Here is an 18,479-nt window from a genome sequence, read left to right on the forward strand (position 1 = left end):
AATCTGCTCTGTTGACCCCAACTTCCCCACCTCTGGATGAGATCTTAGGCATAGCTCACAGCTTGGTCCAGTCACTTTTGGGCTTAATTTTTTTTTCTTCAGATATTAAATTGGTCTAGTCTAACAGCAAAGCTTGAAACTCTATTCAGAGCTTCTCTTCCCCAGCTCAAGTCTGCCTTACACTCAAAGGCCTCTGTAATGGGGAAGGAGGCACGGTGGGCTTCTCCTCCAAGACCCCAATTTGGCTGGCACTCCCCTTGCCTCTTCCCTGCCAGGTGCTTCTTGTTCCTTCAAGGTTGGAGCTTGGGGCAGGGAGGGGAGAGAGGTGACCAGGTAAGCCTGATTTGGCTGGTTCACGTGTTCTCAGGAGGGTCATTGTTCCCAGGTGGGTCAGGTAAGCTGCCTGGGAACTTGCTCTTTCTCATTAGGGGCACTTTTGTGGCTTCTTCAGAGACCCCACCCCCCATCCTCATCACTAGGGATCTCTCACCTGCAGTTCCTACCTGGGCAAAGCATCCCCTGACTGGTGCCCACGAGCCCCCTTCAGCACCTGTTATCAGGGTCCATCCTTCCAACATGAGTTCTTCTGATAAGGTCACGTGCCCCTTCCCTGTTCCCCCACCTCCAAGCCTCTTGGGACAGGATCATCCTAATTCTATAACCTCAAACCAGCCACATTCTGCAAGGTTCCCTCTGGGGCCCCAGGAAAAACTTTTGCATCCTGGTCCCCAAATGCTGGGATCCCAGGGGACATGTGGGCTGTCCCCAAAGCAGCTAGGTCTCTGCCTCATGGAAAGAGGAGGACTCCAGCCAGCCCCTCACTTTTGTCCCTAGTTGTCTCATGTCCCAGGGGACATGTATCCAGGGGACATATGCCATGCTCTCTTCCTTTCTGAAGCCCCCTCACTTGGCTTGAGGTTGGGGAGTGATGCCAATGGTCTCTAAAGAGAGCTTCTTCTCCAGCCTCACCTCCCACACGGCTTCTGAGCCCCGCAGCCTGGGAGGGCTGAGGGACCAGGAGCATTTCTGTCCAGCCCCTTTGCAAGTCTGCACTTTGGAACAGGGGTATCTGGTATCCACTGTCTGCAGCTTTGGGGTCTGGACTGGAGCAGGCAGCAGGGCCGAGGAGGAAGGGAGGGATTGGAGTGGTTTTTCCACTCAGGGGTCAGTTAGTCACGAAGCTGGGGACTGGCCGGGAAAGGATGAGTCAAAGACAAAGTGCGGGGCTCAGGCCCCCATGTGGGAAGGTGGTGAGTCAGGCGGCCTGTGAGGGGTGCCAATTTGCTGCCTAGAGTTTGGTTTTGAATGTGGAGTTTGAGGGTGTCACATGGAGGTAGAACAGAGTGTTTGACAGCATGGACTTTGAAGTCAGGGCGTTCAGATTTCAATCAAAGCCCCACCACTTAGTAACAGTGCCACCTGGAGCAAATGACTCAACCTCTCTCTCCAGTTTCCCTGGCTGCATCAGGGAGGATGAAGGCCAGACTGCAACTTGAGGCTGCAGCTCAGAGCCTGGCCCGTGGAGCCCTCAGCACAGTTCCCTGCAATCCCATGAGGAAGAGAGTATGACTTTCGTGCCTTGTTTGAGAGATGGGGAAACAGAGGCACCAAAGAGATAAGCAACATACCCAGGGTCCCACTGAGGCAGGCAGTCCAGCTCCAGTGACTGAGCCCTCACCCACCATGCTACGCATTGAGGTTGCTGGCATGGCACAGAAGTGTGACTGCATGGGTTCAAATCCCACCTCTACCACGTGGGAATTTCTGAGCCAGTTACTTCATCTTTCTGAGCCTCCGTTCCCTTGTCCATACATTGTGGGTACTGCACTTTCTAGGTTGTGAGGATTTAGTGAGTTAATCCTTGTAAATTCTATTCTGTAAGTGTTAGTTTTTCTTCTTAGAGTAATTCTGAGTTGGAAAAGATAATCAGAGGATGCCCTCTTCTCCATTTGACAGAAGAGGTTACAGAGGCCCAGAGAGGGTGATTGACCATCCTGAGATCACACAGCTGGCAGTGCTCAGACTCGTCCACTGTTTTTCTCTCAAGCTGTTACGTGGAAGGCAGGCATCCAGAATTGATGAGAAGACAGCTGGAACACCGGGACAGGAAGTCAAAGGAGTGGTCAACTTTGGCTACATAGATCTGGAAGATGTCTCTTCTTACTCACATGGTGCTTGAACTGAACCCTTTCACACCTACCGTGTTCAGTCCTCCCAAGTAGCTATGCCAAGGAGGGAGTCCTGGCCTCTTTTACTGCTGAGGAGCACTGAGGCCTGGAGAGGGGAAGTGACCTGGCCACCTGAACCTGGACAAGGGTCTCTTTATGGTGCATGAGTTGTGAAAGGCAGGCAGAGGGATGAACACGGGCTGGGGTCAGGGATGGTGACTACAGCAAGCCTCCATTAGGACGCTGCTGCATGGAAGCCGGGCTGTGATGCCTGCAGGGATTGCCCAGGGAGCCAGTGAGATGATGATCACTTTAATGAGTCCCCATGGGGGACAGAGTCCACATGTGCCTTTTCCAAAGTGTGTCCTAGTTCCTTGCTCACAGATTGGTGTATCTGAACCTCAACAGAGAACCCCTAGGGACCTCCAAACCCACCCCAAAAGAGCATGTAGCTCACTGGCAGGGGGCTTGTCCTTATGCCACAGCACTGAGGACCCCTGCCACCTGCTCTGGCCCATTTCCCATCAGCTCCCCCTGTGGATGTTTCCTAGACCCTCTGGCTCATAAAGGCTGATGGCTGGTGGATGTCATTTAAGTGCAGGCTCATGTCTTCTTCACACGCTGAGCTCATCCTTTGGAAAAGACAGAGAAGACTTTGGTCTTTTCCTCTAATGATCACATCCCGTCTAGAAACCAGAGGGGGACCTGTTCCCATCCAGTTTCAGCTCAGACTGGCTGTGCACCTCCTGTGTGTCTGCTGTCTATTAGCATTTTCATATCCATCCTGGAATCTCATTGTTCTAAAGAGATTTCAGAAGTTTGGGGAGGGAACAAGACGTATGGGAATGAGAAATCTGGGTTACTGTCCAAATATATGAGGTTTTGTCTTTTAGTTATATTTTTGTATTGATTTTTAACTTATACATGATCTGTAATACCCATTTCTTGAAATGTATTGGGATTTATGTCCTGCTGTATGAGATACATGATCACTTCTGGAAATCTTCAATGTGTGCTTGAAAATAACAGATCAGGCACAGAAGTCTACATATGCCGCTTGTTATTCGGCTCTTTTGTGGCTTGCGTCTTTGTATGCTTTGTAATTTTGGATTGCAAACTCATGTTAACAAGGGTTTTATCTGTGAGTATGCCACGTGGCCTTTACTGTAGGAATGTCCCTCCAGAGAGGGACATTTGCTATTACCACCTGCTCTGTGGGTGTAACCCACCCCAAGTTTGCTTTTTATATTAATTTTCAGACTTAGGAGTTCTGGAACCACATAGACAATGCAAATTCAAACCTCAAGTTTGTGTGAGAGAAGATCTAGAGTTACAGTTTCTCAAGTGAGACTTCATTTTAATTTTTCTAACAGAGCCAAAAATGAGCCAACTTCTTTGACAACTTCTGCTTTTTGCAAAAGGATGATTTTTTTTTCTCCTTGTTTGCTCCTTCACTGAGGATATGGGCCCAGCTTTATTCAGGTGTTTTGGTTCCAAATCTCTCTTGGCAGCGACCCAAGGCCTTGTCTCCCATCCCTATAGAGATGTAAAATCCAGGCTTCTTGGTTACCAAGATCAGCCAAGGCCAACACCTCCCTACCACTGTCCCCGGGCCACCCACAGACCCTGCCTGCAAGACAGCTGAAGGATCGGCATCTGCTTGTCACCCTGATTTTGGCTTCCTCTTTGTTTGTTTTTGGTCCCTGGGGATTTCTTTACTATCTTGGAAGCTCAGTTGAGTATTTAAAAGAATGTTATATTTTCTTTGGTACCTTCAAGCATCGTATAGCAGCTGACTCATCAGAAGCTTCCACCCCCCCATGCCCGAGACCTGGGTTCCACTCTTCGGCTTCTGAGTGACCCTGGGAAGTACCCCTGCCCCACCTCCTCACCTGTCTGATGGGGTTCATCGACCCGTAGCCACCTGCCTCATAACCTTATCCCAATGAAAGGCATGAAATGGGGAGGGTGGAGGTGGCAGGCAGGGGCTAGATATCCCAGTGGCCTCTGCAGTTAAGCACCTAAGTCCCTAGTGGTCCTTCTAGGATGTCTGGTGACCAGTCATCTCAGAGGTGAGGTGCACCGAACGGGCAAAGACTCTTCAGCCAAGGGGTAGATTTCTCCAGGAGTGCCTGAGAGGACAGGAACTCACTCTGAACCTCAAATCTGTGGGTGAAAATTCCTCCTGGACCCTCCGCCTGATTCATACCCAAGGTGTGTCCCAGATTGCATTCACCTCCCTACCAGTCTGACTCCTCTGCTGGTTCCCCAGCCCATAAGTGGCACCAACACCCATTCCTTTGCCTACACTAGATACCCAGGAGGTTTTCAGAAGGTCCCTCTCACAAGCACTCAAAGCCAACCCCCAAATTTACAAAAGTCTAATCTTTCTGGCCACTTCCTGTCAACCCCATCGCCTCAGCCACATCCAGGCCTCATTATAGTTCATGGGGTGATTTCAAGTCATGGCCTTTGTCCCTTCTCTGATGACTGATGCTCAGAGTGCATGGACACTCACCTGCTGCTCCCTTCAAGGCCTCGCCCTGTGGGTGAGTTGTCTTTGTGCTCAGCCTCTCCTAGTCAGGGGCCTTTGTGAAGTGTGAACTCTCTGAAGCCAGCAGCCTGAACAAAGAGGGTGTAGATGGGCACACAGGCCTGTAATCTGGCTTAAGGGGGCTCGCTGTTTGGATGCTGCCACCCTGACCCCCTCTTCAATTCCGGTACAGCTCAAAAAGGACCAAAAAAAAAAAAAATTACACTTTTCAGCTTCTAAAAAACAACTGCATAATTTTGCAAAATTGTCATTCTCACCCCATCTCAACCCCTACTCCTTGCTTTGCCCCAAATCCTGAGCTTCACCCCATGGCTGACACATGCCCCTGGTGAGGCCCAGGAACAGGGGAGGTGAGGGGTCGGGCTGGGTCGGGCACCACCTGGCAGACCAGCCTGTGACACGAGCAGTGGCTGTGTGTACGGCGCCTGGACCCACTTAAGACGGGGCGGCAGGCTCCCTGAGCTGAGTCATGTGGTCTTGCGTGGCCCTCTTCACAAACCCACTGATCTTCCTTAAGCTGCCATGTCACACTCATTCACCCACAACTAGTAAGCAGGCGTAGCTGCTGAGAGATGGCATGCAGGACTTGTGATAAGGGACAGTCGTGACGCCAGTCTCTGAACACACCCACCTCACAAGAGCAGCCCCCGTTTCTCAGTCCCAAAGAGATGGGGGAGGCACAGAGATGTGCTGGACAGAAGCCCCACTCTGCTGTGTCACTCCCGGCCCCTCCCCCGTGATAGTGGCTCATTCCTGGGGACTGGGGAGGGTGGCTGGGGTGGGAGAGGGGACAGAAGGGGCTCACTGGTGCTCGACGTGCAGTAAGTGTGCTAACTCATGATGTTTAAGTAAGTACCGAATGAGGATTCTGGGAGAACAGAACACTGAGCCGGCTAGATGACAAGGTGGGGTGCCATGGAGTTGGTGCCACAGAAGCCAGTCCTGACCTCACCCTGGATTCCAACCCCCTCCCCACCTTCTCACCTCCCCGCCTGGCGTCTGTATCCATGACCAGCTGCAGACAGGGACACACTTCCGTTTGACCTGCTGACCCAGGGCCAGTGCCCAGGGCCAGCTGGATGGGTCGCATTGGGACCCCAGGTTTACCGCTCAGCCATGACCAAGCCTCACTGACTGTGTTAGTAAAGGAAAAGGACCGAGCTTGGTGACAGGGAGAAGGTGAATCAAGGGCCCACCATGTGTCAGGAACTGAGCTGGTCCACCTCTAGGGGCAGGAGGGCCAAGACCACAGGCCAGTACTGGAGAGGGCGCTCAGGTGGCGGAGCGCACCTGGGGAGCGTGTGTTGGGGCAGGAAGACTTGGGACACAACCCTGAGGGCAGTGGGCTCCCTGCAGGCGGGGGCAGGGCTGCCAGGCCCCTGTGACACTCCTGCAAAAGAGGTGGGGGAGGTGCAGGAAGGATGGAGCCTCCAATCAGGGATGTTTTGCAAAAGGAGATAGGATCAGGACTGGCGGGGTCGAGGGGTGCAGGGTGGGGAGACATTGGAAAGGCAAGACCTGGGGGTTTCACAAGAGGGCAGGGGTGGTGAGGAGGGGGAGGACTGGCAAACGGGCGGCCATGGAGGTACGGAGGTGCAGCTCGTGGGCTGAGCGGTGGGCCCTTGAGGAAGATACAGGAGTTTACCCAGGGCTGCCGCCTTTGGACCCCTGTGGGCATCCTACCTGCTCCTCGAGGCTGCTCGTCTGATGAGAGAAGGCGCACAAGCACCCAGAAAACAAATGTTTCTGGGAACTGAAGCAGCTCCTTGTTAGCAAAAAACGCTGTGGAACGACTGGCAGGGGGAGCCAGTGCCCCCACCCAGACTGCTCCCTCCTAGGCTCTGTGATGACTGGCTTGTTAGGGACCCAGCCCCTGGGACCCCGCTATCTGTGGGTGCTGTGTCGAGGGACCCCCGCCCCTCCCACATGCCCACCTACCAGGTAGGCTCCAGGTTCTAAGAAGTGGCAAGCACCTTGGTGTAGCTGTGTAGGGAGCTCCCCTCAAGTGCAGCTCACTTGCACGGTGCGAGGTGGAGGCGGTGTGGGAGGTGGGGAGCTCGGAAACGGGCCGGGAGCTGGTCAGCCGCAACCCCCATCCTCATTGCACCGGGAAGGGCAGGGCCCGATGCTTTCTAAAGATTGTGGTCCCGGCCGGAAGAAATGAGACAGACCCGGGGGCTAGACATTAGCTTCGGAATGTGACAATTTATTTGGGGGGCAAAAGAGGCTTTTCACGCCCCCTTCCTGGCATTGATACAATATTGAAGAGCAGCAGAACAAAACGTACAAGACGAGAGTAATCAGTACAGACCCCCCACCCCCGGCCCAGAAACAACCAAATCCAGAACAGAACCAAAACCCACACCCGACAACACAACCTGTCTTCGCCACCCACAGCCTCTGGGAGCCAGGCAGGTGGACCAGAACCCGGCCCCACCCTGGGGTGGCATCTCCGTTTCTGGACTCCTGCTTACCCTACTAGTTTCCTGTCTTGAACCACTGGAGGCAAAGTTTAGCCAGCTGGGAGCTGGATGGTTGAACCACAGACAAAGGCAACAACACTTCATTTTTAAAATGAGAGAGAGAAAAAAAGAGACAGTGCCCCTCCCCAAATATAGAGCTATATATGTATATTTTATATATATAGAATTCATTCGTGCACAATTCATTAAATGAGCTTTTAAAAAATTAAAAAAATTATAAGATACATTCCTTTAGGCCTTTGTGTTTTTAAATTAAAACCAACAACAAGAAGTCTCCATCTCTACTCTGCCCAACAGCAGGGGCAGGCCCCAGAACCCCTGGTTCCCTCTACCTTGGCCTCTTGCAAGGGGTCTCTTGTTAGACCACCAACTCCCCTTGGCCTAGCCGAAGCTCTGCATACAGTAGGCGCTCACTCACTGTTGGAGTAGGATGCTGAGTCCTTCAAGGCAGGGAGAGGGAGGCCTGGGAGGCAGGGTCCTCAGTCCCCACCCAGCCTGTCCCCCTATTCTGGCGTCTCGTGGACTGTCAGGAAGATGGGGTCAGGCTGGGAAGACCCTCTCCTGGAGCTTTCGCTCCTGATTCTGGGCTTTCTGAATCTGAGAGGAGATGCAGACAGAGAAAACAACGAAAACCTTTAAACACTTTCCTTTTTTTTTCTTTTTTCAAAAGTGATTCCTTAAACCATACAAGCCCCCAAGAGGCTGCCTTGGGCTAGTGCATGGGAGCCCGAAAGTGGGAGTGACCAGGCGGGCTCCACTGTCCTGCGTGGGCCAAGTGCAAAAACAAAACAAAACAAAACAAAACACACCGGAAAAACCAACATAAATCCCCAAAGGTAGGAAAGACGGTGTGTCCACTTGGGTCCCCCCAGAGGCTAGAAAGGCTGGTGGCAGCCCAGCTCCCCGAGCTAACGGTTTCCTCCACTGGGCTGACCGCTTGCCCAGAGGCACCTGGCTCAGGGGTATGCCCCAGGCTTTGCAGGGGCTTCTGGCCCCCACCCCCCAAGAGGTTTTCCTCCAAAGGCCAGAGCAGCTGGGCTCTTCACTCCAGGGAAGCGGTTTAGCCTCTCAGAGCCCGTTTCTTGGTCTTTTAAGTAGGATGACCCCTCCCACTCTGCCTGCCTCACACTGAGGTTGGGGACTTGATCATCACCTCTTTTCGGAGCAGAGGAGGGCTCAGCCCATTCTGACCATGACCATTTTGCAGGGTGAGAATGAAAGGGTGCTGTGGGAGGTTGGAGGCCCCAGTGCCAGCAACCTCAACCACCATCTAATCTTCAGCAGCTCCCTAGACACCAGCAGCGCTCTATGAAAAGGCCTTGCCGCCCAATACACCCATTTCACAGAAGGGCAAACTGAGGATCCGAGAGGGGAACGAGACCAGGAGGGGCCCCAACTTCCCATCTCAAACTAGAGACACCAGACCTCATCTGTTTCCTATGACATGGGGGTGGGGAGAGGGTGGCACTAAGGGGAGATGACCTCAACCAATATTCAACATGGGGAGAGATTAGGCTTTGAGGGGATATTTCACATATAAAAATAAAGCAAACCAGACTGCAACTTCTGCTTGGTAATTAGGCAAACGGAAAAGCAGCAATGGGGGAGGAAGGGCCCATGGGAGGCTGATCTGTGCAAGAGTTGGGGGGTGGGGGCTGTGGGACCCCGTTCAGAGCCACCCTGGGAGAGAGGTAAGGCGGGCTCTGCTTGCTCTTGACCTGGTGCCCACTCAGGCCCCCCCAGGGGAGCTGCCCACCTGGGAGTCAAGGGCAGCGACCCGCCTGTGGAAACAGAAGGTGTGGGCACTTCCTCTCCCTGTGGTTACCCCCAGGCCCCTATGATCACCACCGAAGATTCTCCCAGAGTCCACAGCTCCTGTCTTCCTGAAGCCTGCATCCCCCACCTGGCTAGGGAAGCTCAGGGGTATCATGGTCTTCGGGGTGATGGGGAGGGAGATTCCCTCATGGGGTGGCCGTGGAGGGACCAGATGGCCCAATAGGCTGGCAAAGGGCAAGGAACCCAACTGCACCTGCTCACCAGCCTTCCTGGAGAAAGTCACCAACGATGGGTCCCGGCTATAGTAGGACTCCTGTGGACCCCAACCTCCCCAAATCTCAGCACTGTCTGCCCAGCTCCTGCAGCTTCTGGCAAGTTCCCTTGGGATGAGGGGTCATCCTTCCCTTTGAGCGAAAACAGATGTGGAATCTGGGCCCAGCAAGGAAGGAGGGCAGCTGCCTTCACCCCTGGGCCCTCCCAGCTGGGCCTGGGCCTCTAGCCACGTCCTAACAACATTGCCGCCTCACCTGTGCAATCACTGCGTTACTAGTTTTTCTTTAAATATCTTTCTCCCCACCCCCCCAAACCCATAGGAATCCCACAATATTTTTTTCTATTTCTTTTTTCTTTTTTTCCTCTTTTTTTGTTTTTTCTGTTTTTTGCAAAACTAACTCTTTCACTTTCCTGTCATAAAATCACCTCTGAAAACACAACTTCTTTACAAAAAGGTCACGAATGACATGGACTCTCAGGAAAACACATTTCTATGGTCTCTGGAAACACCTGTAACTGGCACCCAGGTGGATGCTCACCTGGGGTAGGGGTCGGGGGGAAATCACCTCTAAGGACAGAGGAGAAATACCAGCCCTTATTTGGGGGAAAGCCAATTGGCACTTGGACGGCCACAGAGCCAACACAAAGGGCAGGGTGGGGAGGGGTCCAGGAGTGCCAGCCCCCCAAACCCTGTGAGGGCCCTAGTCCTCCATCCCAGGGTGGGGAGGGACGGGGCCTTGCCGTGGCCCCTGGCAGAGAGATTCAGAAGAAAGAGTTCTCCCGTGCTTAGGACCAAGGCGTTTGTTACCGAATTGAATTCCCTTTCTGCCCCCTCCTTTTGCCATCCGCGTTCTGAGCTGAGACACCAGGAAGCCAGCTCCAGCAAAGACCTGCCACTCATGCCAAACTGAGCCCGGGCAGAGTCCCAGGGCTGGCTGGCAGGGCTGCCTCCCCTGTGCACCAGGCCCCTGGTCCAGCACACAGTTGCCCTCCTGAAGGACACAGGCCCCATCTTCCGTCCCCCTTTTGGCCTGCCTACCCTTCCAGTGCCCAACCTAAAACTGGGGCTTTGGTCTCTGCCACTGCCATGGACACCTCAGCTACCTGGCAGCAGCGGGAAAGAGAAGCTGCCCGGGGCACGAGGCCTCCCTCTGCTTAGAGCAGGCTGGGTTGTGAGAAAGCCTCGGCGGTCAGAAGCAAGAGACGGGGGGCTGGAGAAACCAGCGACCCACTGAACGATGTCCAGGCTTCCTCCTCCCCCCGAACACCCAGGAGGAAGGTGAAGCTTGTGATGGGCGTCTCCCCTCTGCCTTAGGCCCCACCATGCCACATTTGTAGCCAAGACCCGACAGGGTGGGCTGACCACCCCACAGGGGAAGGGCGTGGGGCACGCACCCCCTGCACAAGCGGCCCAGGAGGGTCAGCGTCCACAGCAAACTCCTCCGACCCGGGCCAGGTCCCAGGCCCTGCTGATGGCAAAGGAAGGTCCAGGCCTTCAATTTGACAACCCTATCCTAAAGAACCCTAAAGGGCGCAGCCTGGAGAGCCTGGGCCCAGTGCCCAATGCACACACGGACACACGCAGATGCGCCAAGGGCGGCAGACACACACGCAGTCGGAAGTCTGCGCAGTGGGTTGTGGTAGCACCTTTGGTCAAGAACTGAAGGGCCTTTAGATGCTGGGAGGCTGCAGCAGGTGAGGTCCGTGCCAATTCCTCTGACCTTCCAGAGGGAAAGAGATGGGTGGGTGGGGCCCAAGGGGGCCTGATTGGGTCTTGCCCAAAAGTGGGCCCTTGTTGATGTAGGGGAAGGGGCCAAGGCCGGCTTCACCTCAGCCTCTGTCTGGTTTCCCATCCCTGCCCCTCCTGCCCAGGCATCTGGAGAAAGGAGAGGGACGGTGCCCATGCTAGAATGGGGTCCTCTAAGGGGCCCCGCAGCTGCCGGGTTAGCACCGAGAAATCAGATGCTGTGTGCGAGAGCCGGAAGCAAGCTGGGGAGACAGGGTGGGATGTGGAGGGGGCAGCTGAACCCCAGGTTCTGGGGCTCCCCAGGAGCCACACAGCAGGCCCCACTGTGCATGGGCAGGGAGGGTGCCTAGAGACAAGGAGGACTTCCCAGTGCCCTGGCCCCACCCTAGCCTCAACCCTTTCTAGGACTGCCCCTCCCATTGGGCTTCAGCCCCCAGCCCCATCCCGGGGTCAACACCGAGCCATTCGAAACAAGCAAAGCACAGGCAGGGTTGTCTGAGTTGGGGGCAGGGGCGGGAGCAAGAGTATGACTTTGGGCAGGAGGGCCCCCCCCAAGCCCCCCTCCTTAGTGGAGCCCCCTCACTTGCTCACCCCACTGCTGCCACCCACCGCTGCAGCGCCTGCTACCCCAGCAGCCACCTTCTCGAAATCCTCAGGGTTGCAGAATTCCTTGATAGTAACCGTCAGGAGGTTGCTGGTGACATCAGTGACGACCACGTTGGAACAAGGTGACATCTCAGGGCGCCAGTCCCCAGCCTCGGGCTCGGAGGCAGCACCGGCAGGCTCAGGGGCGGCGGGAAGGGCCTGGCTGGCAGCCACAGTGCCATCGGGAGGCGCCCGCTTACTGGTGGCTGCAGCCTCCGGAGAGATGGACAGGTCAAGCACCTCGGGCTCCCGCCAATCGGAAGCAGATGGGTTGGTGGTCTCCGGTAGCAGCTTGGGGGGCGCATCATCCGGGTCGGAGGAGGACTGCGGGGCTGGCGAGGGGCAGCCGGAGGAGCTGGAGCTGTGGGCGTCGAAGGGGGCGCTGGGGGCCGCCAGGAGCAGCCCCGGGCCGGGGGACGCGGAGATGTCGGCCTTGCCGGCTGGCGGGGGCGGCAGCGGGCCCGGCGGCGGCTTATTGTACAGCGCGAAGGCGCCAAACTTCACGTGGCGGATCTGGGTGCGCAGGATACTCTCGCTGAACTTCTTGCTCTTGCCGATGACGCGGTTCCGCGAGGGGACTTTGGGGCGAGCGAGGGCCCCAGCCCCCTGCCCGGCGCCGCCTCCGCCCGCGCCCTTGTCGATCACCTTCAGGTTCAGGATGATGCGGTTCCGCTTGGGCTCCCGCGGCTTGACCTTGCGATTGATGATACGCACGGTCTCGGAGAAGGGTGAGATGGGCGGGCGCAGGCCGGGGCTGCCCCCCTGGGGGTCTGGGCGGGGGAGGGGGCGGCGGGACATGCGGTGGCAGCGGCGGATGTCCTTCTTGAGCCGGTGCACGGCAGCGCTGGAATGCAGCTTGGGCGAGGAGGCGCTGGCGCTCGGCTTGACGGAGAAATGGACATCACTGATGCGGAGGGCCTCTGCCTGGGCCCGCGCCTGCGGGACAGAGGGAGGCCGTAGGTGCGGGCTCGGCTGCCCGCTGACCCCCCACGCACACCCCTGCGCCCGCCAGCCATCCCCAAGTATGGTTTCATGAAGCCATCCTGACAGCACATAACAGAAATCAGTAGTACTCACGACCCCCTCTCAGCGATAAAAGTAAACTGATTCAGGAGTGTAGGGCTGGAGGGCAAGTCAGGCTCTCATCCAGGCCCAACTCCAAGACAACTAAGTTGGAAGCCTGGCTGTGGGCCCTGGGGGCAGACCAGTGGGGCGCTGCCCTTGCAGACATAGAAGTGTCAATAACCAGGACGCTGACCAACCCTACTCTGAGAAAGATCCCAGCCTGGCACTCCACAGACCAATGATTGGTGCCAGAAAGGAGAAGGAGGTCCCTCCCTGCTCCACCCCACCCTCCACCCCATGAACCCATTTGCAAATGCCCTGTGCTCTTTCTCTGCCTTTGAACAGGCTGCCCCTCCAGCTCAGACGTGTCTCCTCAGCTCGTCATCAGCTCTGGGCAGACCCTTGGCCCCTCTTCTATGCTCCCAGCCCCTTGCACTTCCCTTCCTAGGTCTGATTCATCAGTCTGCCCAGGGTCTGGCTCAGGGCCTGGGTCCGAGCAAATCAGTGCCAACAGATTCCAAAGCCAACACCTAAAGCCTGGTTGGCATCCACCCCAGTAGACATGGGCTTGGTGGAGATGGACCAAGAGGTGGGATCCACCACTTCATATTCTCTGTGCCAGGGTGGCCTGGGGGCAGGATGGCTGAGCAGAAGTCTGTGGGGAGCAAGGGATGCTGTCCCAGGTTCCCGGGCCCAGCTGCGCTAACTCCCAGGTGTGAAATCAGTAAAGACTCTGGACTCTGCAGCGGCTCACCAGCTGCCTGCTGGAAGATGCAGGGTGTGTGGCAGGGCCCTCAGAGGCCCCAGGTCCAGGGCAAGAGACTCACAGATCATATAAGCAATCCTCCACGGCCAGTCCTTCCTTCACTAAGAAAGTTCTAATGAGTCACGTGCCAGCTGCCTGGGGCTGCTAGGAACACACACAGTTTCTACTTCCAGGGGGCTGCACTCCATGGAGAAGACAAGGAACAGGCAATTAGCACAAAGGGTGACTCAGTGCAACAGAGGAAGTACGGGGTCCGGAGGAGCACAGACTGGGAGCCCGGGCCCAGTCTTGGAGGATGAAGCCTAAGTAAGAGAAAACTCTTGTCCTTCCTGAGCTCAACTATGCCCCAGGTGGCTGTGGAGGCCCAGAAGGCCTGCTGAAGGGGCAGTGCTAAGACAAATAGTGGAGGCAGAGAGAGCCCAGCGATAAGAGGATGGAGTGGCCAAGGGACTGAAAGCAAAGGTTGGACCGCGGTCAGAGGTGGATGACCCGTCTATGTTCTGTACAGACACCCAGGGTCCTGGTGAGGAAGGGAGACCGTTAGGCAGTGACTGCCTCTATCCAAGGGGGGAGAAAGCAGTGGCTGAGAGGAGGGCCACATTCCCTAGGTCAGTCTGTGAGCTCCCCAAAAGTGGGATCTGTGGTTTGGGGGTCTCTCTACCTCCCATTCCCACAGTGCTGGACGATTAGCCAGTACCTGGAATGCAGCCTGTACACCTCTCAGGCAAGACCACAGCCCCAGAAGAGGCGTTTGCGGATTTAAGTGCTGAATAAGTGAGGATGTCATTTAGAATGTGGGAGAGGCACACTTTATTGCCACATGGTCCTCCCAGCCATGCTGGGGGGAGGGGGGAGTCTCCTGGGATGGCTTAACAATCCCTCCAGCCACTAGGTGGTGGTACACATGGGCCCAATCTGCCCTGTGCCAGAGCTGCCAGCTCCTCCTGCTCCAAGGCAATGGAGCCAGGGGCCGGTTCCCTCACACCCTTTCCCAGACAAAGGCAGGGGAAAGCCAGCCTTTCCTTGGCCGGGCAAGAAGGGCTTTTTGCAGGTTCATCCCCGTGGGAGCTTGCAGGATTCCCCACTCTTTCTGATCCCGCCAGGGGTTAGCATTTATTCCCTCTGCACACTGAGCCTGAGCTCCGGGACCTCTGTAATTATGGTCCTGCCAGAGTCCACAGTGATGGGTGGTCCCTGGGGACTGAAGAGTGCAGGTGAGGCAAACATCAGATTCAGAATGAAACCCCAGCTAGGTGGGCCTCCTGCGACCACCAGACAGTATATGTTACCTGCTTAGCACAGTGCCTGGCACACAGCAAGCACTTGAGAAATAACCTGGACTTACCTATCCCAGGGGGTGCTTATGAGCAGTAATCTTTTTCTAATTTATAGTTTCCAACTTTTCTACAAAAAACATTTTTTACTTCATAATTTCTAAACGTTATTTTTTACAAGGGGCTGGTTTACAATTCCTCCTCCTCTCCCCTCCCCAGGTTGAGAATTCTTTGAAGGTGGGACTTGTGTCTGCCTGTAAATTAAAAATGGGATCCACAGCCAATGCAGCCAATGCATTTATTGCACTGACTGGGTGACAGGCATAACACTGAGGGGATGGCATGTACTATATGGAGATAGCATGGGAGGTTAAAGACCTGGACTCTACCACTGGCTCTCTGTGACCAAAGGCAAGTTATTTATCCTCTCTGGCCTCAGTTTTCCTATGTATAAAATGGGGATAATGCAACCTACCGTCTGGGCTCCTGTTCTCTTCTGAATAGTTCCCCACAGAAAATAAATGCTCTGAGTGTATAATTTGTTTACTATACACACTGCATCTTGGTGACTCACAGAGGTATGGGTTCAGACCAAGCTGAGGTCGGTCCATCACCTCCTTGCAAATATCCATTTACTTTTTTTTTAGCTTTTTTTGGGAGGGATAATAACGTTTGTTTATTTTTGGAAGCAGTACTGGGGATTGACCCAGCACTTTCTGTATGCTAAGCATACGCTCTACCACTTGTTCTATACCCTCCCTCTCCCTTGCAAATATCTATATCACTCTCATGCTACCTGTTTTTAAAGGTCCAGATCAAGGTCCTTTCATCTGCCTCTCCATCCCCTGCCCTACCAACTCTGCAGCCTTCATAGTTTCCTGCGTATGTGTCCCTCTTGTCCCCTTAGCCTGACGTGTACTTTGAAGGACAGGGTTAAGAAAAGGAGACATGATGAAGCCAGGAAGCTGAGTGGTAGGGGCTCAGTAAATCACTTCCCCTCTCTGGGCCTTGATTTTCTCATCTGAACACTGGGGACAATACCTCCCACTTCATAGGGTTGTTAAGAGATTTAAAGAAAAGAATCTACGTAGGGGCTCAGCACTGTGTTAGGCCCACAGCCAGCTCAGGAATGACAGCTATCCAAAATAAAAGCATTTTGAGTCAAGGCTCCTGGTCATTACCCGCTTTACCGCTAGAGGGCACTCCAGCTGCGCTGAGAGGCTGTCACACGGCCCACTGGCCCTCCAGCTGCTCTGCCCCATCCCTCCTAAGAAGCATCAAGAGTTAAGGTAGCTAAGATGTGCGCAGGTTGGAGACAAGAGTCATAGAAATACATAATTCTGGAAACCCTTCTTTCTTTCAATTCTGCTTTAAGTCCAAAGCAAACCTTAACACATGCACCATCCTTTTGGGGGATGAGGGGGCTACAAAGGCCCCTCCTGCATTGGGCTTTCTGCCTTTTGGACAAACTGGAGACTCTGAGGTTCTGCATTCTGCCCAGTCTCTTCTCTGTAGAGTCCTCCCTGCCCTTCCCATGCCACAGTCACAGTCACAGTCACAGTCACAGGCTCTTGGGGTGGGAAGGAGCCCTGAGACCTCAGTACTAGTGGGACTGGTGGGGAGACTGTAGTTGCCCAGGGAGGCCCACCTGCAGCCTTGCCTGCCACCTTGGGTCATCTTGCCTTCCCTGTCCCACACTGTGTTCGTTCTCACCAAAAAAATAAACACCAAGACACTCTAAGATGGCTTCCTCTGGAGCTAGGTCTTCCTCCCTTGCCGAGGCTAATGTGCTATGCCTTTATTCCCCAACTCCCACCCTCATGAGAACGTCCAGAAACATCCAGAAGTGGGGGAGACAGGCTCAAACCCTAAAGCCAGTGGCTCAGCCTGGGTGATAAAACTCAAAAGTGAAGTGATTTAAAATCAAATTCATGTTGGATCCCTCTGTCAGGAAGGGACACATGCAAAACAAATCCTAAAAGAAAGAGGACAGTGGGAGCAGGGAGGCAGATACCCGCCTCCCCAATGCCTCTCCCTGCTCTCTGCCATGAGGGAGACCACGTTCACTCTTCCCCTGGGTTCCAATTTCAGGCAGAGCCCTACCGGGTCAAAGCTGGGAGAGATGAGGGCTCTCACGTGCAGGATCAACCTCCCTGCCATCCCCTCAGGTGGGCAGCCCCCACCTGCCTTAGCCACCAGCTTCCTGCTGGCATCCCCAGACCCAGGTTTTGTCAGCAAGATCATCCTCCCACCTCGCCACCCCCCCCCCCCCCATTCCCAGGCCCCTCTTGCTGAAGCTGGAGCTGGCCAGGGCCAGCTGCCAGAGGCTCGTCGGGGGCTCACAACCACCCCCTGCCCAGCTGGGCCCTCCTCTGGAAAGGCCCGCCCGCCTGGGCGCTCGAGGATCTGTCCCTCCCTTGCAGGCCCCGAGTTGCGCCCGGGCTAGGGGCCCGAGAGGGGGCTGCTGGGGCTGGGCCAGGTTACCTTCAGGAGGAAAGTTTTGGGTTTGGGTCCCCTCTTCTTGGGCCCATACAGCTCACGCTCCCTCTCCCTGCGGCCGAGAAAAGCCAGAGATTAAAAAGAGCCCCTTCCCGGGCCCCACTCCGCGCTACCCTCCCCGGCTCTCCCACTTCCCCGCGCGGCGCCCCAGCCGAACCTCGGCCCCGCCGCCCCTGCCAGCTTCCCAAACTCACTTCTGCTCGAAGGCTGCAATGAGCCGCGAGTCCAGGATGTTCTCCTCGGGCTCCCAAGTGCTGTACCTGCCGAGTTACACATGCACAAAATAAAAAAGAAAACCAGAGAAGCAAAGGCACATGGAAGGGAGCAAATATGCGCACCCCCCAGGGGAAAAAAAGGCCCCGGTGTCCGCTGCCTCCCCTTCCCCCTCCCCCTGGGCCCCGTGACACTCACTTGATAGCCCACCCTTTCCATTTCACCAGGTACTCGATGCGTCCCTGAAAAAACAGAGAAGAAAAAAGGGAGGAGTGGGGGTGGGGAGGATGCGGGGACGCGAGGAGGCGACGGCGCGGGGGTGGTCGAGAGAGCTCGGGTTAGCTGGACCGCTTCGTCCCAATGGCCCGCGGAACGGGGCACCGGCTGCCGGGCGAGGCGTCCCGCCCCGGGAGGCGGCTCACCTTTCGGATCCGCCGTTTGATGATGGATTCGGCCGCGAAGACCCGCTCGCCCACTGCAGACAGCTCCATCTTGCTCAGCGGCACCCACAGCCCATAATACTCCCTGCTCCCGCGGCCGGTGCTGCACCGCTCGCGCACGCGCCGCAGCGCACAGGCCCGGCGGACGGGCGCGCGGCAGGGCGCGCGCTCGCGTTCCAGCTGCGGGCCGTCACGTGACCCTCCGGGCCAGCGCGCCGTTGCCAGGACCTCCTCCTCCCTCGGGGCGGTTGCTAGGGAAAGTGAGCGCTCGCGGGGCGGGGGCGCGCGCTGGCTCTTAAAGGGGCCTCGCCTGGCACTCGGAGCCGCGGCCAGGAACCCCGGAGATGCTTGGCCTGTGCGAAGCCGGGATGGGCGCAGTGCAATCCTATGAACATTTTCTCGTTCTCCTCCCCAACTTCTCGACCCCTGAAAGCTGACAGCTTTTCACTCCTTTTAACCTTGCCTTGCAAGTCTCTCCTGGCACCGGGCGGGGAAGGGCAGAAGAGTCTCTGCAGCCGCTGCTCATCCTCCCAGCAGAAGTTTGCAAACAGTTAAATATGATACAGCAGAAATGCA

General features: G+C 55.7%; 1 protein-coding gene across 1 annotated transcript; it reads right to left on the reverse strand.

The window, feature by feature from the left end:
• Positions 1 to 6,907: 6,907 nt before the first annotated feature.
• CBX6 (chromobox 6) lies at positions 6,908 to 18,052 on the reverse strand. Its single transcript, XM_074375568.1, has 5 exons — positions 17,886 to 18,052; positions 17,662 to 17,705; positions 17,445 to 17,510; positions 17,236 to 17,302; positions 6,908 to 12,582 (listed from the first exon to the last, which is right to left on the reverse strand). The coding sequence occupies exons 1-5, from the start codon at positions 17,952 to 17,954 to the stop codon at positions 11,581 to 11,583; spliced, it is 1,248 nt and encodes a 415-aa protein (XP_074231669.1). The 5' UTR covers positions 17,955 to 18,052; the 3' UTR covers positions 6,908 to 11,580.
• Between the last annotated feature and the right edge of the window lie 427 nt (positions 18,053 to 18,479).

The sequence above is a fragment of the Camelus bactrianus genome, chromosome 12, assembly GCF_048773025.1.
Source record: "Camelus bactrianus isolate YW-2024 breed Bactrian camel chromosome 12, ASM4877302v1, whole genome shotgun sequence".
Taxonomy (NCBI): domain Eukaryota; kingdom Metazoa; phylum Chordata; class Mammalia; order Artiodactyla; family Camelidae; genus Camelus; species Camelus bactrianus.